This window comes from Gracilinanus agilis, chromosome 3 (assembly GCF_016433145.1).
Source record: "Gracilinanus agilis isolate LMUSP501 chromosome 3, AgileGrace, whole genome shotgun sequence".
NCBI classification, from domain to species: Eukaryota; Metazoa; Chordata; class Mammalia; order Didelphimorphia; family Didelphidae; genus Gracilinanus; species Gracilinanus agilis.
Window position 1 is genome coordinate 5,279,630 of NC_058132.1, and position 26,557 is coordinate 5,306,186.

At 40.0% G+C, this 26,557-nt stretch overlaps 1 protein-coding gene across 1 annotated transcript in view; it reads right to left on the reverse strand.

Annotated features, from left to right (window-relative positions):
• LOC123239490 (zinc finger protein 665-like) overlaps positions 1-26,557 on the reverse strand; it is a gene marked incomplete at its 3' end in the record, with an annotated part of 61,693 nt that overhangs the window by 32,539 nt on the left and 2,597 nt on the right. Inside the window, exons 3-6 of the mRNA XM_044666770.1 lie at positions 23,878-23,988; positions 18,261-18,387; positions 15,720-15,815; positions 13,420-14,844 (exon numbers count right to left, since the gene is read on the reverse strand). Coding sequence (XP_044522705.1) covers positions 13,420-14,844; positions 15,720-15,815; positions 18,261-18,387; positions 23,878-23,988 — 1,759 coding nt within the window. The remainder of the gene's footprint in view (positions 1-13,419; positions 14,845-15,719; positions 15,816-18,260; positions 18,388-23,877; positions 23,989-26,557) is intronic.

The window sequence follows — 26,557 nt, forward strand, 5'->3', positions numbered from 1 at the left end:
CTGTCTGTCTGTCTGTCTGTCTGTCTGTCTGTCTGTCTGTCTGTCTGTCTGTCTGTCTGTCTCTCTCTCTCTCTCTCTCTCTCTCTCTTTCTCGTTGCGCATGCGCACAGGCTAGCACACGCCATTCGGACGTCCTGGCCAAGCTCAAAAACGAGGAAAGGGTCCACAGCGGTTTTTGCGATCTCCCAAAGTTAGGAAGCACAAACTCTCAGCTGCCAGAGCAGGGAGCCAGAGCCGCGCCTGCGCACAGACTCCCTCCCCTCCCCCCCTTCCCCAGCAAAGGTCCAAACAGCACAGCTGGGAACCTTCCAGGTGCTGAAACTCCCCACAGGAGTTTCCCGGTGTCCTTTGAGGTTGCCACGGTGGGGAGGAGCCAAGATAGGGAGAAGTCAGGAAACGGCATTCTGGGAAATGGAGTCCTCCGTGAGGAGTAATGTCTTCACAGGGCATTCCGGGAAATGGAGTCCCGCTGCCTCAGCCCTTGGGTTAAGCCCCCTGGTGGGGGAGGGGGTGATACAGGAAATGCTCCCCTACGTGGGGGGCTGCAGCCTCCTCCCCTCCCCCATTTCTCCTCCAGCCCTGCTGCCTCTTCTTTACTCTGGAGGCTGCCTCAGACTAGAGCCTGGCACACAGAAGGTGCCCAATAAGTGTCAGTTGATTGATCAGTGAATGGATCCATCCTCCCCCAGGACCTGGGGGCGGGGGCTAGGATCCCCCCTTCTGACAGAGAAGGAAACTGAGGCAGAGGGCAGCAGCTGACAGTCCAGGCCCAGGCCCCCTCCCATAGGTTCCCTCCTCCAAGGATCTCTCTGAACATCCTGTTGCTCCTTCTACTTTGGGGGGATATTGGGGGCTCCCTAAAGGAGGAGCCAACCTCATCCCCAGGTGGAGGAATCAGGTGACTTGGGGGCTGCCCTCCTGGGCCTGGAACCCCCAAGATCTGGGCTCAGACACTGCCCAGCTCAGGGAGCCTGGCCAAGGCCCTTCCCCAAGCTTTACCTCAGTTTCCCCCATTGTGACATCCAGACAATCAGAGCCTGAGCCCGGGAGGCTGTGGAAGGGGGTCCAGAGTGGATCTGGAGGCAAACAGAGCTGCTTCCTCTGGGTGGGACTCTGGGCCTAAAGCCTGAGGCCTCTGGGCCAGCTCAGGAGGGTCTCCTTCAGCAGCGCCCCCAGCCCAGGAGGCTCAGAGACCCTTCAGAGGCCTGGAGGAGGCCCAGGAACGCCCCTCCTGCCCTTGAGGAGGCCACAGAAGGCAGCAGCAGCCGCTGAGCCCAGGCTCTGAGCCCGGATGGACAGAGGACAGTCTGGGGTGTCTGTTGTTAGGGTTCCAATGGGTGGCCACCAGGGGAACACACGAGACAATGCAATCAAGCAGGAGAAGCTTCATTGCCAGCGCGCTGGGGGAACTCGGCAAGAGAGTCCCAAGTGGTGCGTTCAAAGGAGGGCATATATATGTTTCTAGGGCTGGGCTAGAGGTGCCGTCCGTGTCTTAGGGCTAGCTAACAGCTAGACAGAGGAGTAGGGCTGCGTCCAGGTGCCACAGGATGTGATTCAAGGCTGCTCTGTCCGGGGAGGAGGCTGTCCCCGGGACTGTGAGCCCCAGATGGCCGCCCTGCTGAGCAGAGCAGGACGCTCTCACCCCCCCTCCCGCTTAACAGGGTACGATGCTGCCAAGCTGTTAGTTATGAGTCTCAGCTTTCTGGCTACAACACTGTGTCTGTCTGCAGGCTGCTGGGCTCAGGCTGGTCAGGCCTGTCTGACTCCCCCCTCTTTGGGGCTTTCTGGGCAGAGAGGCTGGGCGGCTTTGCTGTGTCCTTCTGCTGCTCATTTGTCAGGGGAGGAAACTGAGGCAAGCAGGGTCAAGTGACTTGTCCAGAGTCCTGCAGGGGCTGATCTCGGGCCTCCCTGACTCCAGGCCCTGAGCTCCGGCAGACACCAGCTTCTTGGAATAAGGGGGGCGGCCTTAGGGCGAGGACGGCCCCCATCCTCCAGGGACTGGAGCAGAGCAGGATTTGGTCTGGAGCCTTGTTAGTTCTATGGGAGAGGAAAAGGCTTTCGTGGATAAGGGCTGTGCTGGGGAATCTTGCTGGGGGATGGAGGCCCTCCCTGAGAGGAAATCGGGGCTCCCTTTCCTCTGAAGCCAGGGGAGACCCGCCTCCCTCCTCTTGGGGCCTTTTCCGGGGGTCTCTGGCTCCAGGACATTGTCCTTACCAACGGTGTGGCATGACTCTGAGGCGAGGGGCTGCGGGCAATGCTGGGTTTCAAGGGAGGAGGAGAGACACACAGACACAGGAGGGTCAGACCTCCCAGGGGCAGCCCAGGCCGCAGGAGCTCCTGCCCAAAAGGACTCACCCAGAGCCTAGGGCAGCCTCAGGGCTCTGCAGCCCCCATCGCGCTCCAGCGGCCTCTCCTTTCCTCGTCTGGGCTCTTGCCTTTTGGGGTTCTGAAGCTCTGCCTCTTGGGGCCTTTGTCCTGCCCACACCTCCCCTGGGCCCTTGTCACCGGCAGCTGCCAGGAGTTCCTCCAACCTGTAGAAAATTCTTTGTAGATGAGAAAAATGTTCATTCTTTCTTTGAAACCGTCCCTCAGGGTAATAAACTCAGTTTTCACACAGGAAAGAGCTGGGAAGAGCTACGTGAACTGATGCGGAGGGACATGAGCAGAACCAGGAGAACATGGCGCCCAGCAACAGCAACACTGTGGAACCATCCACTGGGATAGACTGGGAGACTCTCAGCAGTGCAGTGAGCCAGGACGGTTGTGAGGGGCCCAGGACCAAGAACACTCTCCATCTGCCTCCAGACAAAGAAGGGTGGCCCTCACAAGGCAGAGCAAAGCACTCTATGTTTCACTCTCATTTATTTGGATTTTTATTGGGGGGGTTGGGTTTTATAGGATTATCCTCTTACAGAAATGGATACCATGGAAATATTTGACATGATAATACATGGATAGCCCAGATCTAATTGCTTGCCAGCCCTGGGAAGGGGGAGGGAGACAATTTGGATCATTTAGCTTCAGAAAACAAGAGGAAATTTGCTATCACGTGGAATTGGTAAAATCAAACATCTTGACCCCAAAAAAAGAGAGGCCCCCCTTCACATGTCTCTTTTACAACTAAAAAAGTAGGCCATGTCAATGAACATAAAGAGGAGAGTTTGGAAGCGGGGTAAGTAAAGTCCCAAAGAAGTAACAAAAGCTACCATCTTATGCATCTTGGAATAGATCTGGCTCTAACAAACTCTCTGCTTAGTATTAACTCTTTCCTGGCTCAGGAAAAATAGAAAAATGTGTCTACATTAGGAAACAACCAAAGAATAAATGGGTTCAATTAGAACCTCGATTTAGATAACTGGGGAGTCTTTTCACCTAAGACGTTGGTACTGATCCATTTGAAAATAAATTTTTCCATTGGGATGTGTCTTGAAATTAGAAATTTTGTTATAATTTACATGAAACTCTAACCCATTTTTGTAACAGATTACCTTTGATTTGAATTTTAAGAACTCTCTTGCTTCCTCCCTACAAAAAATAAAAAGAAAAGAAAAAAAGAAACTTATTTAAGGGAGCAAGAGGAGAAAGCCAAAGACTTCTTGAGAAATCCCCAGATGGACAAGCTGCAACAGCCTGGGGAAAATCCTGTCAGATTAGGTCCATTTTAATAAATGCTGAGACTAAGTAAGCACTCAAAAAATTATGGGGAAAAGGGAAGAATTGGTCATTATTATATGGGGAAAGGCACAAATAAAAGAACTTGGGAAACCCTCATATTTGTATAATAGCCAGGTTTCTTGAAACCGTTTGCTTAGTGTTCACTTGGAAAATAATACAGAATTACCAAATAATCATAAAACTTACTCTTTAATCAGGAACAGGAATAGGGTTCAAGTAATTAGTCATCACACAGAGACAAACTCTAAATACCATACAAACCAAAGGCCCTGGGACTCTAGGAACCATATCCCTGGGAGAAAAAAACCACACGACATGTTCTCTCCCAAACATAAAGGAACCTGGGAATCCTTATATCTTCTGGGTAATTACGCACAGGAGCCCTGGGAGACTAATCACAAACAGGCTTATAAAACTCTCTGTAGCCAACCAGAGGGGGTAATCAAACTAGCAATCAGCCATAACAAATTAAAGACAAAGGTCAAATTCAAAAGCTGGGCTCCTGAGAGAACTTTAACATAACAAATAAAAGGTGCTTAACATTATGCTATATCCATAGTTCAAACCAAAACAGGTGTGCCTACTACTGGGGTTTTCTTCAAAGGCATGGGTAAACTGAGGCATCCAAACCTCACATCGCCATTAGTCAAGGTCATTTTCTTATCAGCCCTAGGAAAGAGCTTCTTAGGGTCATGGAATACCTAAATAATGAATTAGGTTATTAAGAATTGACAAGTTTGTTTATAGTTGTGAAGATGAGTTTATCTCTCCACTGCCTACTTTTAGATTTAGTTACCAGAATCATATACACCCCCACTTTATGCTTAAGTGGGGGGAGGTCTGCAACCCACATGTTAAAGTGGGTGACAACTCAGAAATCACTGATTGCCCCCTAGGCAGTCCTAAGAAAATTCTAAAACTGCGATTGGTCCATGTAAAGTGGAAGGAAGGCACAGGAAGTGACACAAAGAAGGGTCTTTAAAAGTACTTGCAACTTCCCGTGACCAGCTTTTTCCCCTTCAAACTTGGCCTTGGAGGAGCACCCATTTGGGACTTTGGACTGTTTCTGGTAAGAATGTTCTTGGATTTTCCCTTTGGACTACCACGTGGGTGAGTAGAAAAAGCTGACCATCCTTTCCTGGCTCTTGAAGGGACTAGCTTCTGGAGAGGCCCCTGTCTTGGAGGAGGCCTTAAGGTTGGAATCCTTGCTTTATTCACCACCAGCCCCTCCAACCCATGGTCTTCTGGTGGAGAATTAACGTGCCATGCTTGGTTCAAACTGGGCCTGAGTCATTATCTAGTGTAATAGGATAGATACCTTCTCTACCCTCTTTCTCAGTTCTCTACTTTCACTCTTTCCCTCTATTTTATAAATAAATATTGCTAAAAAGTCATTTTGACTTGAGATATATTAATTTTGGTGACTACATTTCTTTTATATTTTGTCCAACCTTAATTTTGAATCCTTACATTGTGAATTCTAGCAATTGATGTTATATCAGGATAAATTTAAATTCAAGAACAAGAAAAGAAAAAAAGAAAGAATATTAAGTCACACCTTTTGTATGGGGGAGAGAGAGAAAGCCCTGTTAAACTCTTATTGCTTATTGCAACAACATATGAGAAAGCCTTAAGCTGTGATAAGTGAAACTTAGTATTTAAGGTAAAATCTCTTGGGACTGTAATTGTTACTATTCTGAATTCAGTAATCCACCACATGAAAGAAATGCTGCATGCTACTTAGAGGGGGTGTTTTTGAAATATGACAGGCAAATGTTTGCCCCACTTCGTAGAAGACTTTCTAGGTTGTCACGGTTTTGTCTGTGTGTCTGTGGGTGTGTGAGATTATCTTGTTTGTCATTTCTTATGACTTAATAGTATTGCTGTACAATCAATCATACACCATAACTTGTTTGATCATTCTCCAATTGATAGATATCCCTTCAGATTCCAGTTTTTTGCCATCACGAAAAAGAGCTGCTGTAAATATTTTAGGACATATAGTTTTTTGTTTTTCCTTGATCATCTTAAGAAGTAAATCCCAAAGTGATATTGCTGCACCAAAAGGTATACACATTTTTATAACTCTCTGATTTTAATTACAGATTGCTCCCCAAAATTATTGAATCAACTTACAGTTCAACCAACAAGGAATTAGTGTCTCATCTTTCAATAGCTCCTCCAAAATTTATCCATTGCCCTTTCATAATTTTAGCCAATCTGATAAGTGTAATATATTCCAGAGTTGTTTTGATTTTCACTTCTCTAATTGATAATTTAATACATTTTATATAGTTATATATAGCCTTTATGTCTTCACTCAAAAACTATATTCATATCTTTTGACCATTGATCAGTTGGGGAATGGCTCATATTCTTATATATTTGACAAAATTCTTTGTTTATTTTAGATATGAGATCTTTATCTAAGAAATGGTCCAGGGAATTTCCTAGTTAGTGCTCTTCTAATCTTGCCTACTTTAGTTTTGTGTGGAGTGGAATTCTGGGGGTGGGGCTTATTCCCCCATAAATCACTCTAATGAGCAGACAGGAGACATGATGCTGGCAGAGTTCACGTGACTTTATTCAGAGGCGTCATGGGGGGCAGAGAGTGAGGGAACACTGTCTGGGGAGAGGCAGTACCCTCACGAGGAAGGGGCAAGGGTGAGTGAGAGCGGCTCCGCTCTGAGAGGCCTCAGAAGTAGTGGGCACAGATGCTCAGATTTACTCAGAATTTATAGGCTTACAACACAGTGCTAGCTCCTCTTTCTCATCATCTGAGTGTTTGTATGTTCTGTTTCTTTATCTTGTACTATCCTTCTTCCTCCTTAATCTTTCCCATCCTTCATCGACTCAGCACTTTTGTATATTTCTCTATCTTGTCCTATCCTTCCTCTGTCTTCCTTAATCTTTTCCAACTCTTCTGAGTGTAACATGAAATGTTGTTTTTCTTTATCTTGTTCTATCCTCTATCCTCCAATGTTTTCAAGTGTATGAGAATATTCCTTGGGTTTGTAATTTCTCAGTTGAGTCAAATTTTGTTATAATATTTGTTATATTCATATCCTGGGAAATGTTTGATGTCACCTTGACTGACAAGGGAGGCAGTTGGAGAGATTGTGATGTTCCCAGATGCCATGAGCCAGGGGCAAAATTCGGTTGGCCTGGGAGGATAAATAACCTTAACAGCCACCTGGAAGGGGTCTTTGTTCTTTGTTCTTTTGGTCTTTGGGCTTTTGACTTTTAGTCTATGTTTGTGGAATATCTATTCCATTTGAATATACTTCACAAGTGATCATTTTTGTATGGCAGACAGATCATTGCATATACTCTCTCTTTTTGCTATACAACTGGGAAATAGTTAATATAATTTGTACATCCTCTTCCAAGGCTTTTGTTATAATCAGAATCAATTCATTTGTATAACCATTGAACTTAGATGCAGAAAGACTTTGCTTGTAAAGGGTGTTGTCTTCTATTTTTTTATATATATAATTAGATCCCTAATAACATCTGATCCTCTTAAGTTAACTAGAATGAATTGGCAAGAGTGGAAAACTTTGAGAAATCAACAAGATCAGAGAAACATATATGTCAAATGTGACTGACTCTATGGGGCATGTAAAAGCTTAAATATTTTAGAGTTTCAAGTGAACTATTGATTCCTATTTTGATATTTCTTTTTAATCACTTGATTGTTAATAAGATCAGAAGCCCAAGTTTTCTTCTAGTTTTCACCATTTAAACTAGTTTTTGGAGAAGTCAAATTTGAGAGGCTATATCAACTTTATTTTAATGTAGAATATTTTTCCACGATTAGAAGATTCATGTGCTTTCCCTTCCCTTTCCTGGAGCTGACGAGCAATTCCCCTGGGTTTTCCATGTATTATTTATCAAAACCTCTTTCCATGTCATTCATATTTGCAATAGAGTGATCTTTTAACACCAAAACCCCAATCATACATCCATTGAACCATGTGATCAGTCATATGTTTTTCTTCTTTGTTTCTGTTCCCACAGTTCTTTCTCAGGACATGGATAGTGTTCTTTCTCCAAAATCTCTCAGAATTGTCCTGGATCATTGCAATGGTGCTAGTAGAGAAGTCTATTACATTTGATTGTGCTGCAAAGTATCAGTCTCTGTGTACTACAAAGTACTCCTGGTTTTGCTCCTTTTGCTCTGCATCACTTCATGGAGATCTTTCCACTTCACATGGAATTCCTCCAGTTCATCATTCTTACAGCACAATAATATTCCATCATCATCAGAAATCCACAATTTATTCAGACATTCCCCAATTAATGGACACCCCATCATTTTCCAATTTTTTGCCACCACAATGAGTGCAACTATGAATATTTTTGTACAAACATTTTTTAAATTAGCTCTTTAGGTACAAACCTAGCACTGGCATGGCTGGGTCAAAGGTAGGCAGTCTTTTAAAGCCCTTTGGGCATAGTTCCAAATTGCCCTCCAGAATGGTTGGATCCATTCACAACTCCACCAGCAATGCACTAGGGCCCCTATTTTTGCCACACTCCCTTCATCATTTATCATTTTCCTTTGCTGCTATATTGGTTAGTCTGCTAGTTGTGAGGTGATACCTCAGCATTGTTTTAATTTGCATTTCTCTAATCAGGAGGGATTTAGAACACCTTTTCTTGTGCCTATTTATGAGTCTTACATAATGAAGTGAAATATTGATCAATTTGAAAATTACTTTTCAATTGGTGTGTTTCTTGAAATTAGAAATTTTGTTGTAACTTACATGGGATTCCTACTCATTTTGGCAATATATTATGTTCCATTTGAATTTTAAGAACCATTTTGCTTCCCTACCAAAAGAGAAATTTAATTAAGGGAGAGGGAGGATCAAACTTTATTAAGTCATATCTATTGAGAGAGAGAGAGAGAGAGAGAGAGAGAGAGAGAGAGAGAGACCCCTGGTAAACTTTTATTGCTTACTGTAACAACAGGACAGTATGAATTGGTATATTCAGCCCTAAGCTGATCATTTTGGACAATAATTGATATTATTCTGACTTTTGAATTCATGTATGATTGTCTGAATTCAGTAATTTGCTATCTGAGGGAAATGCCACAAACTCCTGAAAGGAAATTGCCTTTATTTTTATATCAGTGTTCATAAAGCAATTACAGATAATCCTTTATGGAGGTAACTGCAACTATGATTTTAGAGTTAAACCCCATTAACAAATTGTGTACAAGATACCAATTTAAAAACTAACTATGGTATTGGAAAAGATAAAGTGTAGAATATTAGAATATTATAGCTACCAAAAAAATTAAGAGCTTCTATCAACTTTGGTATATTGAGTGTGCAGACTGAGTTGACAGGTACTGATGAGATCAACAGGAACAACCTTAGAATCAGTTTTAGAAGTCAGGAATGTATGACAAGGATTTAGAGTCATTACAAGTTCCTCAGAGTTTAGGACCAAGATAGGCTCCTTTGGCATATCTTTAAGTGTCTTTCCCAGAATCAATATGATGAGTTCAATTTGATTATGTCAGTCTATTATTTCTAGTATCAATTAGAGATGATTGAGAAATGTATCCTGATCAAAATTTTCCCATATTTACTATTATTGTTACTTTCATACTGCAATGATGAAAGATGCTCGTGAATACCATGAGCCATATAGTCTTGAGGTGAGTACATTTAAAAGAGGGCCTGATATATGTAAATCCCTCTGATGTTCAAATAGGTTGTCTTAATTGGTACTAAATCACCAGAAGGGCAGGGCAAATGGGGGCTAAACCTTCCATTGGAATTTATTAACTCTCTGGGCAAATATTTCCTAAACTTTAATAACATATTCTGAACATTTGTTTTGTTAATCACTTATGTTCATTAACTGTTAAAAGCCTATAAATCAAAATAAACACCTAAATGAGGTCTTTTGGTGAGAACTCCAACTCTATTAACCCACAAATAAAGTTGGACTTTTAGCTCAGAATTCTGGCCCAGATAAAATTTTATTTTTCACACTACTCAAAGGGGATGGGTGGGTTTCTGACCTGTGACAGATGGATGTCTGTATCTGGAGTAGAGATGGAGAGGATAACCTTGGCCTGGCCAAAGACAAGATCCTTTTGACTTGGTTTCTCCATCATGTTACTTCTTTTAAAAACAGAAATGTTGCCCACCTGATTAGCCTTGGGTCTGAGTGGGAGGCACTACTTTTGTGGAATAATTGGCTGTTCACTGTGACTCTTACCTGAAATCGAACAAAGTGAAGGATGTTCTATCCTGTTATACATGTATTGATTCATTCTGTACTCTTAGGTGACACCAGAGGGACTAATTTTGATGCTGTTATAATAATTTCCCTGCTCTTACCTTTTATAAAATCTTCCTTTCCTAGGGAATTGGAAATATTAATTCTTATCTCCAGAATAAGGTATCTAATGTATAGTCAAGTATGAGCTCAAGGGGAAGCCTTTCCTGTAATCATTCCCTTTACGCCCTTCATTCCAGAAAGAATATTGTTCACTACTGATGATACAACTCTTCTACTACATCATTTCATATTCTATTTTTTGACAATTTTGTCAAAAACAATATCCAACATTTTAAAATAGATTTGAGTCTTGGATTTTCTCTCCCATGCCCATGAGATGTTAAGCAATCTTATATAGATTTTGTATCATATAAAATATTTTTCCATATTGATCCTTCTATAGAACTAAACTCAAACAAACAAAAGAAAAAATCAAAAAGTGAAAAAAATTGATCTTTGGTCTAGATTCAGACTCCATGAGTTCTTTGGAAACAGATGAAATTTTTTATTATGAGGCCTTTGGGATTATTTAGGATCATTGTATTGTTGAGAATAGCTCAATTCACAATTGTTTTGCATATAATATTGCTGTCCCAATGTGCAATGTTCTGGTGTTGCAAAATTCAGTCTGCATCAGTTCTCAAGTCTTTCCAGGTTTTTCTGAGTTTCTCCTTGTCCTCATTAATTATAAAACAATAGTATTCCACCACAATCATATGCCATCATTTATTCAGCCATTTCACAATTGATGAACTTTCTATTACTTTCCAATTCTTGTGTCACCTCAAAAAGAGCAGCTTTAAGTGGTTTTTGTTTTGTTTTGTTTACATTTTTAAACATTTATCTTCTGTGTATTGGCTCCTAGGTGGAAGAGTGGTAAGGGTGAGCACTGGGGGTAAAGTGACTTGCCCAGGGTCATACAGCTGGGAAGTGTCTGAGGCCAGATTTGAACCTAGGACCTCCCGTCTCTAGGCCTGGCTCTCAATCCACTGAGCTACCCAACTGCCCCATTTAAGTGTTTAAAAAAAACCAAAACACACGCAAATAGGTTCTCTTCCTTTTTCTTTCTTAATGCCCTTTTAACATAGTTCCAAACTGCTCTCTCCAAAAGGGTTCAATCAGTTCACCAGTCCTCCAATAGTTCTTTAGTATGTTTTCCCACATCTCCTTCAACTTTTGTCACTTTCCTTTTCTGCCATAATAGCCAATCTAATAGATATGGGGTGGTCCCTCAGACTTTTTATAATTTACATTTCTCTAAATAATAGTCATCACTCTCTTTCTGAAGAACACATACAACTTGAGTATATTCATTACGTTTTTCTGCACTATGAATCCTCTGATATGAAGTAAGAGATATAATCTCTGGCTGAAAGCCTTCTTACAGGGAATCCATATGGAACTGGTCTGGTCAAAAGATATTTTCACCACTGAACAAGCTCTGGACTCTCCATTTCAATGTCTTCCTTCATTCATGACAGTAATAAGATTTTTATCCAAAGGAAATTCTCATAGGGAATAAGGGATGATTGTTGCCTGAAGGCCTGACCATGTTCATCATATTCCAAAAGTTTCTCTCTAGTGTGGATCTTCTTATGTCAAAAAAGCTGAGTGCCAATCTAAAAGATTAGTCTCACTCATGAGGTCTCTTTCCAGTAAAGATTTCCTGACATGAAGCAACTGTGAAGCTTTATGTGAAAGCCTATCAAAATTAATGACATTGTGGATATTATTATAAACAAAAAGGGGAGTCCTAAGGAGATATATACAGTGATGTGAATGCATCTATCTGTATTCTCCCTGGCTGCAGATGATGAACACCAACTCTGATCACCCTTGATAGTTGTTATAATTTCCCCTTTCTCTAACAGTTGCCCAGGGAGGACCCCAGAGAGGTTAAATGGATGGGTAACCTTTCCAGGTCCAACCCAGGGTTGGATAAATTAATATAGGGCTTTTGATTTGCCTTGGATCACGTTTGATATCTGACTGCATTGACTCCCTCTCCAAGGGCTGTGATGTAAAGACCACTCAGGAAGGTATTTGTTAAACTCTATCTAAAATCAGGGAAAGGATAAATAGGACAAGGATTGAGGACTGGAGACCCTATCAATTATCTATGCCTAGTTGACAATCAGGATTGGAGGCTACTGATCTAGTAGCAGCTGGAGCTTTATTCTCTCCACTACCTCTGGCCCAGCCTGGCCACAGCCAAGCCAGAGATTAAGGAAAGTTATTGATGCAGCTGTATTGGTGATCTTATTCTCTCAGCTTTCTCACTACCAGTGTTTGGTAATACACTAGCTCTCACAGTCTTTCAGGAAATATTCTGATCTTTTCCTACCCTCTTCTTCATAGACCTCCCTGTCTCCCTTCACCACCCACTCAGAGATTTCCTAGTCCAGAGACCTCTAGAGCCCAGAGAGACCTAGAGAGACCCCCTCCAAGTGACTGTCAGGGATATTTATAATGTCAGGCCAACCGACATTTGCCCCTGGCTCACAGCATTCCGTGTCTTCCAACTGCCTTCCCTGTCATTCAAGGTGGCATCCATCATTTCCCAGATTATGAATATAACAATACTCTGATGTGCAGTAAGAGAGACCTTCCATGGAAAACCATTCCACATTGTTTATATTCAGAATGTGTGGAGGATTGAGGGGATCTTGAAAATTTCAAAGTACACACCCTTTAACCACTATTAAAGAGAGGCCAGTGAAACCATCACTTAAGAGGCAATGCTTTATTAAGAAAGAGAGAGAGAATATGTGGAGCACAATCTCAAGCCACTCACCTAAGAAAATACCCCAAAAATTCACAGAAAAATCCTTTATTTATAGGAGCATATGGATACAACCAATCCTTTATGAAGGAATGATAACATTTTTACAATGGTTGAAATCCAGAAATAAAGAATAGGAATATTAAGTTGAAAAGCTTTACAATGGATACATTCAAGTAAATTATTATTTTAAAGAAATGATCAGGAAGCTGGAGACAGATACAAAGAGGGGAGATCTGGGCAACTGGATTATCTGTGAGGGGCTGAGATTTTATAATGGATACATAGTATGATTCCAGCTCTTGGGCTTGACTATCCAGGGAAAGCCTTTGATTCACTGGTAAGGACTTCTAAGACAAAAAGGTATTTATGATTTGATCACGTAATACTTTAGGGTCTCAGAACAGATAAAACATTTACAAGGTAAAACATTTACAGAATGATTACAGGAAAGGATTCCCCTTGAGCTCAATATTGACTATACATTGGATTACAGGCTATAAAGCTTTTGTCCTATCCGGAGAAAGGTGGAGGGTATGATAATCTTGTCTTGAAGGGAGCATGATGGGGGAGGCACAGGAGGGGAGACCAATTTTACTAACTTAGTTATTAGTATTACACCTTGAGAATAATAACACAAATTTTTCACTCCACACAAAAAGGTTTCTCTCCAGTATGGATTCTCTGATGTTTAGTAAGAGAGCGCCTCTCTGTGAAAGCCTTTCCACAATGTTTACATTCATAAGGTTTCTCTCCACTGTGGATTCTCTGATGTACAGCAAGATTGCTCCTATAAGTGAAAGCCTTTTCACACAGTTTACATTCATAAGGCTTCTCTCCAGTGTGGATTCTCTGATGTTCGACAAGACTGCCCCTCCCTGTTAAAACCTTTCCACACTGTTTACATTCATAAGGTTTATCTCCAGTGTGCATTGCCTGATGTATAGCAAGAATATTCTTTCTGGTGAAAGCCTTTCCACATTGTTTACATTCATAAGGTTTTTCTCCGGTGTGAATTCTCTGGTGTACAGTAAGATAGCCTCTCTGAGTGAAAGTCTTTCCACAGTGTTTACACTCATAGGGCTTCTCTCCAGTGTGGATTCTCTGATGTGCAACAAGATTGCTCCTATTGGTAAAAGCCTTTCCACACTGTTTACATTCATAAGGTTTCTCTCCAGTATGGATTCTCTGATGTACAGTAAGACAGCCCCTATCTGTGAAAGCCTTTTTACACAATTTACATTCATAAGGTTTCTCTCCAGTGTGGATTCTCTGATGTGTGGCAAGATTGCTCCTCTGTGTGAAAGTCTTTCCACAGTGCTTACATTCATAAGGTTTCTCTCCAGTGTGGATTCTCTGATGAGCAGCAAGATGGTCCCTATTTGTGAAAATCTTTCTACAGTGTTTACATTCATAAGGTTTCTCTCCAGTGTGGATTCTCTGATGAGCAGCAAGATGGCCCCTCCGTGTAAAAGCCTTTCCACAGTGTTTACATTCATAAGGTTTCTCTCCAGTGTGGATTCTCTGATGTACAGCAAATCTGCTCCTCTGTGTGAAAGCCTTTCCACAGTATTTACATTCATAAGGTTTATCTCCACAATGGATTATGTGATGTACATCAAGCTCAGAGTTCTGACTGGAAGGTCTCCTACCTTTATTTCTCACAGAAACCATCTTTGCACATTGATTTTTTGGATGTCTAATGAGATCTAGATGACAGCCAAATGCCATTCTCCCTAGGTTACTTTGATATGTGGGCATTTCAGGAAGTTTCTTACGGGACTTAGTAAGTCTTACTTCTTCAGGAAAGCATTTACTGTTTTTACTATCCTGACAACACTCATTTCCTGAGGTCAGTTTTATATACCGATTTAATACTAAATATTGGCTGGATTTCTCTGCAGTCTCATCAAATTCACAGTCACTCTTTGGATTTTTATTTACTTTCATATTAGAGTCACAGATTTCTCTCAAAATGAAGTCATGGAGACCCTCAGTCATGAATCTTTGGGGGCCACATCGTTCCACAAAAAGGCTCAGCTTTGTAGACATCGCCTTCACTTCAAAATTAGTCTCTGCCTCTGAAGAAAACAAATAATTATATAAACTCAGGAGGAAGAAGGACACACAGAGAAATATATGTTCTTTCCTCTGATGGCAGAAAGTCAACTGATTTTTATTCTATTTTCCCATGCAAAAAAATGTTTTCCAACTTAAACAAGCAAAACACGTCTTTGCATACACTATTTGGTCATATCTGCAAGATGGATGATTTTAGAAATACTTTCACAAACAATAACAATAAAACCTCACAACGGACCAGTTATATAAGCAGGCACAAGATCCTCCTCATACTTTGCAACTAATATCATGAGTAAAGAATGGAGGAATGATCTGACCAACTTCCTGGCAGCTAGATTACAACCAAAACCCTGTGCCTGAATATACTTTGTCCACAGTATTGGACAGTCTTTCTACATTGTCCTTTCTATCTTTCCTAAAAAGCCATGCTTTGATTATTCTTAAATTTTGTGAAACTTAAGTAACCTTTCCAGATAGTCTGTTCTCATTATTTGGATGTAATATCACATTGTCATTCTTGGTAAATTTTATATGTTACGCTGAGAAAGAACTTTACTCTTTAACTCTTACGTATTAATTTTCAAAGTGGAATATAAGTTTTCTTTTTTTTTTTTTACAGAAGTAGATATTATGTCATTTAGTGCAGACATACTAAATATTCATCTCTATACTGAGTCTATCATCCATTTCTCAGGAAATGAATAGCATAATTCAGCATTGATCTGCCAGCCCAAAAGTCTAGCACTCCCTTCACTACAATAGAAGAAAAGTCTTTTGGGATAACAGGCCTTTTTAATTTTTTAATTAATTTTAATATATATCTATAATTACCTAAATTTTCCTTCTTACATATACCTGCTTTCACCTTACTCACCTGGACAGGAGCTCTTTGGGCTTTCTTGCTCTAGCAGCCAGGGTGCTTCCTCTTGCTGAAAACAGGAGATAAAATTTTCTCTAGGAACTAGAAGCCCTAGGCATAAGAAAGAAGGAAGGGATCAGGAGAGACAAATAAAAAATATGGTCTTTTTATTGGCATGCTAGTAAGGCTTACAGAATGGTTTCTGTTGTATTCACTGTTGGGACATTTATAGGAGGGCAGAGATCATGGAACCCATTTGCAATCAGAAAATTCCATCTTTATTTATCTCTTGTAATAGAAGGATAAGCACATTCTACAACTTCTACTATCTAGAAATTAAAGGCAGCTGGTAGCAAAAGGGTAGCAAAGAAGAAAAGAACTTAAGAGTCAGAAAAACAAATTGAATTAAACCTCGGCGAGATGGCAAGTAGGTGTTCCTGGGCAGTTATTAACCTCTGTTTGCCTCAGTTGCCTCAACTATGAATTGAGGACAATAAGAATATCAAACTAATGAACTCTTTTACCCAGGAGAGGACACAGATCAGGTATTTTGAAATATTTATTCCGACTTTCTGTTCTCATCATGCGTCCTGAATTTTTTTTTTTTTAATTTAAACTCTTAACTTTTGTGTATTGGCTCCTAGTTGGAAGAGTGGACAATGGGGGTCAAGTGACTTGCCCAGGGTCACACAGCTGGGAAGTGTCTGAGGCCGGATTTGAACCTAGGACCTCTCATCTCTAGGCCTGACTCTTAATTCACTGAGCTACTCAGCTGCCCCCATGCGTCCTGCAGTTTGAGGAACAAATGAAGGAGGAATAAGGATAAACTCACTAGATTAAGCAGAATTAGGGGCTGTGAGCTATACTTTTATACTTCTTTAAAATTTTTATTTTCATATTATTTATTTTTGAAAGTGAATAGTCATATGAAACCACAACTTCAAAAGACAAACCCAAATCAACAACTGAAAAATGGTATGCTTACACTTGGATTCTAACTCCAACAGTTCTTTATCTGGAGGCATTCTTTGTCATAAGTCCCTCAGAATTGTACTAGATCATTTTATTGCTAAGAATAGCCAAGTCTATCACAGTTGATCATTCCTCAATGTTACTGATACTGTGCAATGTTCTACTGCTACTGCTTATTTCACTTTGCATCTGTTTATCTCAGTTTTTCCAATTCTTTCTGAATTTTTCTGAAATCATCACATTCATCATTTCTTAAAGCACAATAGTACTCCTTCACCATCATATGCCACAATTTGTTCAGCCATTCTTCAGCCGATAGACATTACTTTATTTTCCAATTCTTTGCTACCAACAAAGACTAGTTACAGATGTTTTCCTACAAGTAGGTCCTTCCCTTTTTTTCTGATCTCTTTGGGGTACAGATCTAGTAGTGGTATTAGGGGATTAAAAGGGTTGCATCATTTTATAATCCTTTTGGAATAATTCCAAATCACCCTCCAGAAAAGTTGGATCAGTTCACACCTCTACTAGCAATGCATTACATGTCTCAATTCTGCCACATCCACTCCAACCTTTGTCTTTTCCCTTTACTGCTATATTGGACAATCAATCTAGTAAGGGTGAGGTGGTACCTCAGAGATCTTTTAGTTTACTTCTCCAATCAAGAGGGATTTAGAACATTTTTTCATATGATTAGTGAGATCTTTGATTTCTCCATCTGAAAACTGCTTATTCTTTATATGTCAATTGGGGAATGACTTGGGTTCTTATTAATTTGACATTTTTAAATGAAAAACAGGCAGGAGGAGAACCCAGGGAAAAGATCAGCACTTTTTCCTTTTTAATCATCGACAAAGGCTCAAAATCCTATATATTTGGCTTCGAATGAAGACATTCCCTTAATGAAAGATTCTGGGTTAAGAGAGCCATTCATAGTCAAAAATCTACTCATCCTAGCTGTAGAAATGATGTAATTCCTCACCTTCCTTAGTGGGGAGGGGAGACGAGCTGCCCACAGGTGACAATAAGTAACAAATCAAGAACAAGGGACTGCCCTTTGGACAGTCCAAATCAATGTAGAGACTGCCATTTGTCCCCTTGAATTAGAGGTGGACCCACAGGAAGTGACAAAAGACACTATCTCTTTAAGTAAGTCGGTTACTTCCTGTGGAGGCAGTTCCCACCCTGAACTTGGTGCTGCCGGACCTCCCTTGAGACCTCAGACAGCTTCTACTCTGTATTGTCACTTGGGTAAGTTAGGCTGACTTCCTTGGCCTACCTAGGCCGCTTCCAAACTCTGCCTTAAGCAGGGTTGCTGGGCCTTGTGGCTTGCAGCTTCATTTATTTAGCCTTTTAACCTTCTCTCTCATCCAGGCCTGACCAGGTCTGGACTAGCCTCTCCCTTTCTCTTTATTTCTATACTTTTACCTTCCTAGTTGTAAATAAACTTGCCTAAATCTGATGCTGACTTGGGTCTGATTTAATTACGGAATCAATCTGAACTGTTCATTCATTGGGCCACATTTTAAATATATATCTATAAAATACCTAAATTTCCCTCTTACAAGAGGAAATGATCCTTACCCACAGAAAGTAGATTCTGCACATTTTCTATAACGACTTCAAGGTACAGCTCTTTCTGAGAATGATCCAACAGGCCCCACTCTTCCTGGCTGAAGTCCACAGCCACATCCTTGAGTGTTATTGACCCCTAAACCAGCAAAAGACATGAAACACAAGAGCTGAACCTTCAGAATTTATCTAGTACAACCCTCATCAAATGACTGGAGGGCACTAATGCACACAAAGGATTTACCCAAACTCCTAAACTTCTAGAGTGGCAGAGCCAACATTGAAGACCAGTCATTCAGAACCCACTAGAATACTGACAAAGGCATTTTGTGTCTGAATTGAGAATCAGTTTGGAAGAGTAAAACCTGGAGAAGTGTCTTTCGCTGAAATGCTTTTCCCTATGGAATCAGGGAGCTGGGATGTGCTCTCTGAGTGAGGTGGGAGATTCTGTAGAGGAGAAAGAGAAAAGGTGATCTGAAATTCCTCCTCATCTCAAGTGTAAGAATTGATCTGGTAACAACATATTTTCCAAGAGTTTCTGAGAAAGTAGCATGTACTGTGTATTCTAGGGGGGAAATATTGCCAGTGATTAATGAGGAGAGAACAAAGACAAAGGAATTTTCTACTTCATTTCCTAAAAGACTGAAATACTGTAATCTAGATGAAAGCATGAGAAGGATTCCATAGTTATATGGGATCAGACTCTCACCCTAGCTAAGTGAAGAAGTGCAGTCTTGTGTTATATTGAGAATTTGGGGAACCACTGGCTAGGATGTGCCATAGTCAAAACATCCTGTCTTTGCTTTGTGATGGTTAACATATGTTACTGGAATATATTCAGTCATTTTATATTTAGCCACACAAAAGGAAGAGTAAATATGATGAGGAAAGGAAGGGGCATTCATCTTTTTTTTAAGTGCTTATTTAAAAAATTTTTTAAAAATAGTTTATTTAGAATGTTTTTCCGTGGTTCCTGTAATGTAGAAAATAATACATTACACTCCATGGGTCATGATTTTCCCCTCCCTTCTTCCCTCCCGGAGATGACCAGCAATTCCGCTAGTTTATACATGTATCATTGATCAAAACCTACTTCCATATTACTCAGATTCGCAACAGTGATCTTTTATCACCAAATCCCCAATCATATCCCCATTGAACCACATGATCAATCCTTTGTTTTTCTTCTGTGTTTCTTCTCCCATAGTTCTTAATCTGGATGTGGATAGGATAGTGTTCTTTCTCATAAGTCCCTCGGGATTATCCTGGGTCATTGCAATGCTACTAGTAAAAGGCTATTACAATTGATCATCCCACAATGTATCAGTGTCTGTGCACAATGTTCTCCTATTTCTGCTCATTTTTCTCTTTACCACTTCCTAGAGGTTTTTCCAGTTTATATGGAAATCCTCCAGTTCATTATTCCTTTCAGCAAATTGTATTCTACAACCATCTGATACCACAATCTGTTCAGCCATTTCCCAATAGAGGGACACCTCCTCATTTTCTATTTTTTTTCTAACACAAAGAGAGCAGCTATAAATATAGTTGTACCAACATTTTTCCTTATTATCTCTTTGGGGTACAAACCCTAGCAGTGGTATGGCTGGATCAAACAGCATGCAGTCTTTTAAAGCCCTTTGGACATAGTTCCAAATTGCCCTCCAAAATGGTTAGATTAATTCACAACTCCATCAGCAGTGCATTAATGTCCCAATTTTGTCACTTTCCTTTCCTGTCATATTGACCAATCTGCGAGGTATAAGGTGGTACCTGAGTTGTTTTTATTTGCATTTTCTAATCAGGAGGTATTTAGAACACTTTTCCATGTGATTATCGATAGTTTTCATTTCTTCATCTGAGAAATGACTATTCATGTCCCTTGACCATTTGTCAACTGGGGAATGGCTTGATTTTTTAAAATAAATTTGACTTAAGTTCCTTACATATTTGGGAAATTAGACCTTTGTCAGGGAGTTTTGTTATAAAAATGTTTTCCTTGTTTATTGTTTTCCTTCTAATCTGGGTTTCATTGGTTTTGTTTGTATAAAACCTTTTTAATTTGATGTAATCAAAATCATTCATTTTACATCTTGTAATGTTCTCTATCTCTTGCTTAGTCTTAAATTCCTTCCTTTCCCACAGATCTGACAGGATACTATTATATGTTCATCTAATTTATTCATGATTTCATTCTTTATATTTAAGTCAGTTGCCCATTTTGAATTTATCTTGGTATAGGGTGTGAGATGTTGATCAAGACCTGATTTTTCCTATACCGTTTTCCAATTTTCCCAGCAGTTTTTGTCAAATAGTGAGTTGTCTCAAAAGCTGGGATCTTTGGGTTTATCCAACACTAGCTTGCTGAGGTCATTTACTCCTACTCTATTCCACTGATGCACCTTTATGTCTCTTAGCCAGTAGCATATAGTTTTGATGATCAATGCTTTTAGTACAGTTTAAGATCTGGTACTGCTGGGCCCCCATCCTTCACTTTTTTTCCCATTAGTTCCCTTGATATTCTTGATATTTCGTTTGTTCAGATGAACTTTGTTTAATGTTTTCTAATGCTATAAACTATTTTTTCGTATTTCAATAGGTATGGCAATGGATTAGTAAATTAATTTGGGTAAGATCGTCATTTTTATTATAATAGCTCATCCTACCCATGAGCAATTAATGTTTTTCCAATTGTTTAGATCAGGTTTTAATTGGGTGAAAAGTATTTTGTAGTTGTGTTCATAGAATTCCTGTGTTTGTCTTGGCAGATAGATTCTAATTCCTGCTGCTGTGTTTTATTGGAAATATATAGGAATAATGATAATTTATGTGGGTTAATTTTGTACCCTGCAACTTTGCTAAAGTTGTTCATTATTTCCTTTTAGTTGATCTTCTGGGATCCTTTAAGTAGACTATAATATCGTCTGCAAAGAATGAGTTTAGTTTCCTCATTGTCTACTATGATTCCTTCAAAATCTTTTTCTTCTCTAATTGCTACCACTGGAGTTTCTAGTAAAATGCTAAATAATAGAGGTGATAATGGGCATTCTTGCTTCACTCCTGATTTTATTGGGAAAGCTTCTAACTAGTCCCCACTGCAGATAATCCTTGTTGATGGTTTTGGATATATACTGTTATTATTTTGAGGAAGGACCCTTCTACTCCTATACTTTCTAGTGTTTTTATTCCCCCCACCCTTTTTAAAAAAATTTTTTTATTTTCTAGAAAGATTTTCCACAGTTACATGATTCATGTTCTTACTTTCCCCATCATCCCTCCTTCAACCCCCCCTTCCGCCACAGCCGATGCGCATTTCCACTGCTTTTAACATGCCATCGATCAAGACCTATTTCCATATTATTGATTTTCTAGTGCTTTCAAAAGGAATGGGTATTGTATTTTGTCAGAGGCCTTTTCTGCATCTATTGAGATAATCATGTGATTTCTCTTGGTTTGATTATTGATATCGTCAATTATGTGGATGGTTTTCCTAATATCAAACCATCCTTGCATTCCTGGTATAAATCCTACCTGGTCATAATGAAGAATCCTTGTGATAACTTGCTGGAGACTTTTTGCTACTAATTTATTTAAGATTTTTGCATCTATGATCATTGAGGAGATTGGTCTGTAGTTTTCGTTCTATGTTTTTGGTCTGTTTGGGCTTTGGAATCAGTATCATATTTGTGTCATGAAAAGAATTTGGTTAACATTTTTTTTTGCTCATTTTGTCAAATAATTTGTATAGTACTGGGATTAGTTGTTCTTTAAATGTTTGATAGAATTCACTTGTGAATCCATCTGGCCCTGGGGATTTTTGCCTTTCCATGGACTTTGTTCAATGTCATTTTTATTGTATTATGTTCTGAAAAAAGGTGCATTTATTACTTCTGCTTTCTTACATTTGTTTGCAATATTTCTGTGCCATAGTACGTAGTCAATCTTTGTATTTATACAATCAATGTACTGCTGAGAAGAAGGCATCTTCCTTTTTATCCCTTTCAATTTTCTGTAGATAGCTATTAACTCTAATTTTTCTAACATTTCATTCACTTTCCTTACTTCTTTCTTATTTATTTTTTGGTTCCATTTATCTAGTTGTGAAAGAGGAAGGTTGAGATAACCCACTAGTATGTCCTTATTATCTATTTCCTCCTTAAGCTTAATTTTTCCTTTAGAAATTTAATGTTATACCATTTAGTGCATAAATGTTTAGTAATGATATTAAGAGTACCCTTTAGTAAAATGTAATTTCTTCCCTTTTCTCTTTTAATCAAATCACTTTCTACTCTGGCTTTATCTGGTATCATGATTACTACTCCTGCCTTTTTGACTTTATGTGATGCATAATAAATTCTGCTCCAGGTTTTTATTTTGAATCTGTGTCTGTCACTCTGACTCAAATGTGTTTCTTGTAAACAACATACAGTAGGATTCTAGTTAATCCACACTACTATCTGCTTCCGTTTAATGGGTGAGTTCATCCCTTTCACATTTAGAGGTAATGATTACCATGTATTGCCCTTCATCCTATGATCCCCTTTAGATCCTACTCTATTCCCTTTCTCTCTGTTCCTCCTCACTAGTATTTTGCTTTATATCACCCCCCCCCCCAATTACTTCCCTCTTCCCTTGTCTTATTCCCCATTGACTTCTCTGTAGGGTAAGATAGAATTCTATACCCCGCTGAGTATACATGTTTTTCTCTCTCTGAACCAATTATGAAGAAAGTAAAGTTAAGCATTGCCCAACACCATTCTTATCCTACCTTCTCCATAATAACTTTTTACACCTCTTTGTTATATAATTTACCCCATTCTATCTCTTCCTTCCCTCTTCTCTCTCTTTAAGCCCTTTATTGATGTTTCTTTTTTAATATATCATACACACACACACACACACACACACACACATCCTATATACATATTGTTATTTAGAGGTAAGTGGTTTTCTTATTTGTTCATTTTTCCTATCTAATTTTAGGTAGGTTCTATTTTCTGATTAGTTGGGGTACCCTTTTCAACTTTAGTCCTTGCTTGATGTTATTCTGAGCTTATTTTCTGTGTCTGATTCAATTGACCCTTGAGATGCTGATGGCTTAAAGAGCTTGGGCTAAAGATTCTGATCTCACTCACTCTGACCTTGACCAGAATCAAATTCTTGCCCCAGGCTTAGGCTCAATTTTTGGTCTCACTCTTTACCTGATCCAGTCAGGCACACCCTTGATTGTCCTGTTCTGGAGCTCTGCCCTTACTTTTGTGCAAAAACATCTGGGAGCCCCCACCTTGTGAATTGTATACTCACATTGAAAATATGAACTATGTCATCATCCCAAGCCCAGACTGAGATTCCCCATTTTGCCACTAAGGATCAGCGCACTTCAGTCCAGAAGGCCCTGGCCTAGAATTCCAGACTTCTCCACAGGTTTGAAATTTCAAGGGGTGTGGGTTGCTTGTACCAAGCAGGATCTCAGGGTCTGAATGTTGGCTTGGGCTCAGTTCCTGAACTTGGAACACCAGCTATAGGATGGGGGTGGGGTGGGTGGGTGACTTGCTCTTCCCTCCTTGCTACAATCTTTTGCTGGCTCTGCTCTCTGCTCATCCCAGTGCCCCAGATGATCTCTGCCTACCTTTTGGGTTTTTCTTTTCTTGAAAGTTGTTTCATTCTGTCTCTTCCTTGGTTCTTTCACTCTTGTATTTGTTTTGTGGCGATAATTTAATCTTGGGTGGAGAGGATTCTCCTGGTGACAAGGAGTAGCTCTGGTTACTCCTCCATCTTGGCTCTGCCCCTGGAAGTCATGAACCTTTATATACACACACACACACACACACACACACACACACAACCTTGCAAAAACATAACATTATATTAACTGGGGTTGGGGTTTGAGCTAATTCAAAAGAAAGACACTGAAAGTGTAATGAGTGGAATTCTCAATAAATAGAATCTCTTCATTTTAAATAATTTGTTAACTGAATAGTAATTTAATATGGTTAGTTTTCTCTCCAAAATCTAAAAGAAAGAAAAACAGTAATTTTCTCCTCTAGTACAGGTCTTTTGTCTTTAACTCTCCCTCTCATCTCTAGTCATTATCTTTCTCTCACATTTTTATATATATAGGAGACCTCAACTCCTCCCTCATTATTTCATCACAGGAAAACCAGTTCCTTGTCCAAGCTTAGACTTGTGAATGGCCTACCATACTCTCAGAATGTGTCAAGGTTCACCATGGTTTGCCACTCCTGCCCTTAATCCTTTGAGCTCAACAAAAGAAGGGAGGTTCCCCCTTAAGTTTCATATCTTGTGATGAAGGGGACACCTCTAATTTTAGCCAGGCAAAGTGGAAGTTTATTCCACAAAAATATCAGAATTCAACATTAATTTTCAAAAAGTTTATTTATGAAAAGCAAAGGATCTAAATTTATCCCTGTAAATATGGAAACCTGGGGATTAAGGGTCAAGAAGTTAAGAGGCTGACTGAGGAATAATTGACAAGGCAGTGGCAAGATCTGACAATAATATGTCTCTTAGTAGGGTTGCCTACTTTTCCAATCTGCTCCATGGAAAACACAGGGTGTATTTGGGATTGGAAACTCTTCCATTTTACCCCTTCCTGACCCATTCCATACTTTTCAGCATGTAATGCCCCATGGACATATAGCGGAGGAAGAATCTGAGGAAAGGCTGAGAATTTCCAAGCATGGGAAGACACAATTCCCTAGACCCGCAATATAATCAAGAAACCTGAAATCCTACACTGTCCTCTATACCCATCTATAGGTTATTCCACCCCCTGCAATGGCCTTTTCCATCCTCATGACTACATTATGTGTAATATCCTTCAATAGAACACCTTCATGTCTTCAAAGGAATGGGTCTGAGCTATAATTCTTTGGGCCAGAACCAGCGTTCCATCTCCCACAACAGTAGCAGGGACAGAGAGCAACCCATGGAGGCAAGTCTGGGAGGTGGAATTGCTCCTAACATATCTGAAGGGCATTCAAAGAGTTCAGACAGGAAAGACAAGGACCAGTGGAAAGAGCAGCCACCAGATACATGAGGAGCAAACGGTCCTCATTTAGATATAAGTAGAAACAGAAAGCAGAAAGAATTCAGCCACAAAGAAAAGCAGAGAAACGTGGGCTCAAAGGGAGGAATGCATAGAGGCCTCGGTCCCAAGGAAAGTAGACGGCTTTTTGTTTGGAACTTGTCTACTCTGGGTGGTTCCTTGTAGCTCACCTGCCCTACCTCTGAAGTCCCAAGATCACAACTGTCCCCAATGGCACACAAGGCCAGGACCTGAGGACCCTGCCAGACTTCCCCCTCCCTCCAAGCCCTCAAGTTCCTCCCTCTACTATCCTGAATGGCACTGTTACCAGAATAAGCCCTCTTTAGCTTAGACTCCTCCCAGGAATCAAAACAACCTCCGGGCTTGATATTTCATCTGGACAGCCACCTAAAAGGCTGGTCACCCTGACAGCTTCCCCTTCATTCTCTTTCTCTCTCCCTTTATTCCCTTCCATACTCTATGAATCCAGTAACATTGGGATCTTTCTTGTTCCTCACACAATACTCTCTCACCCTTGACCTTCCATTTTCCCATGTTCTTTAGCCTCCACCCCAGCCTTCACTATTATCCCCACTAGTTTCTGCTTCCTGAGTACACTGCATTCCTTCAGGTCTGGATGAAAAACTAATCTTCTGGGGGCAGCTGGGTAGCTCAGTGGATTGAGAGTCAGGCCTAGAGACGGAAGGTCCTGGGTTCAAATCCGGCCTCAGACACTTCCCAGCTGTGTGACCCTGGGCAAGTCACTTGACCCCCATTGCCCACCCTTACCAATCTTCCACCCAGGAGCCAAAACACAGAAGTTAAAGGTTAAAAAAAAAATCAACAAAAACAAAAACAAAAACAACTCATGTTCTGCAAGAAAACTTGATTGACCCCTATTCTTTTTTTGATTTACTACAATTGATCTTATTCATATTGAATGGAATATTGTTTTATTGCTTTTATATTACAGATCATGAACCAAGTGATCACGTACAATTCTTTAGATGAATAACAGTTACAAATTTTACAAGTTACTCCCAATTTTTCTAGTAATTGTATATGAGATATCAAGTTTAATAGTCAATTTCTGGCCACAGTATTGGAAGGGATATAGTTTGGTGCATTAGATTATTATAGTAGAAAAAGAACTGTGGGAGTAGAAATCCAGAAGAAAACAAATGATTTATCACTTGTTTCTAGGGTTAGATGATGGGCCATTTTGGTTTTAAAAGATGACCACATTACCAAAATGAATAAT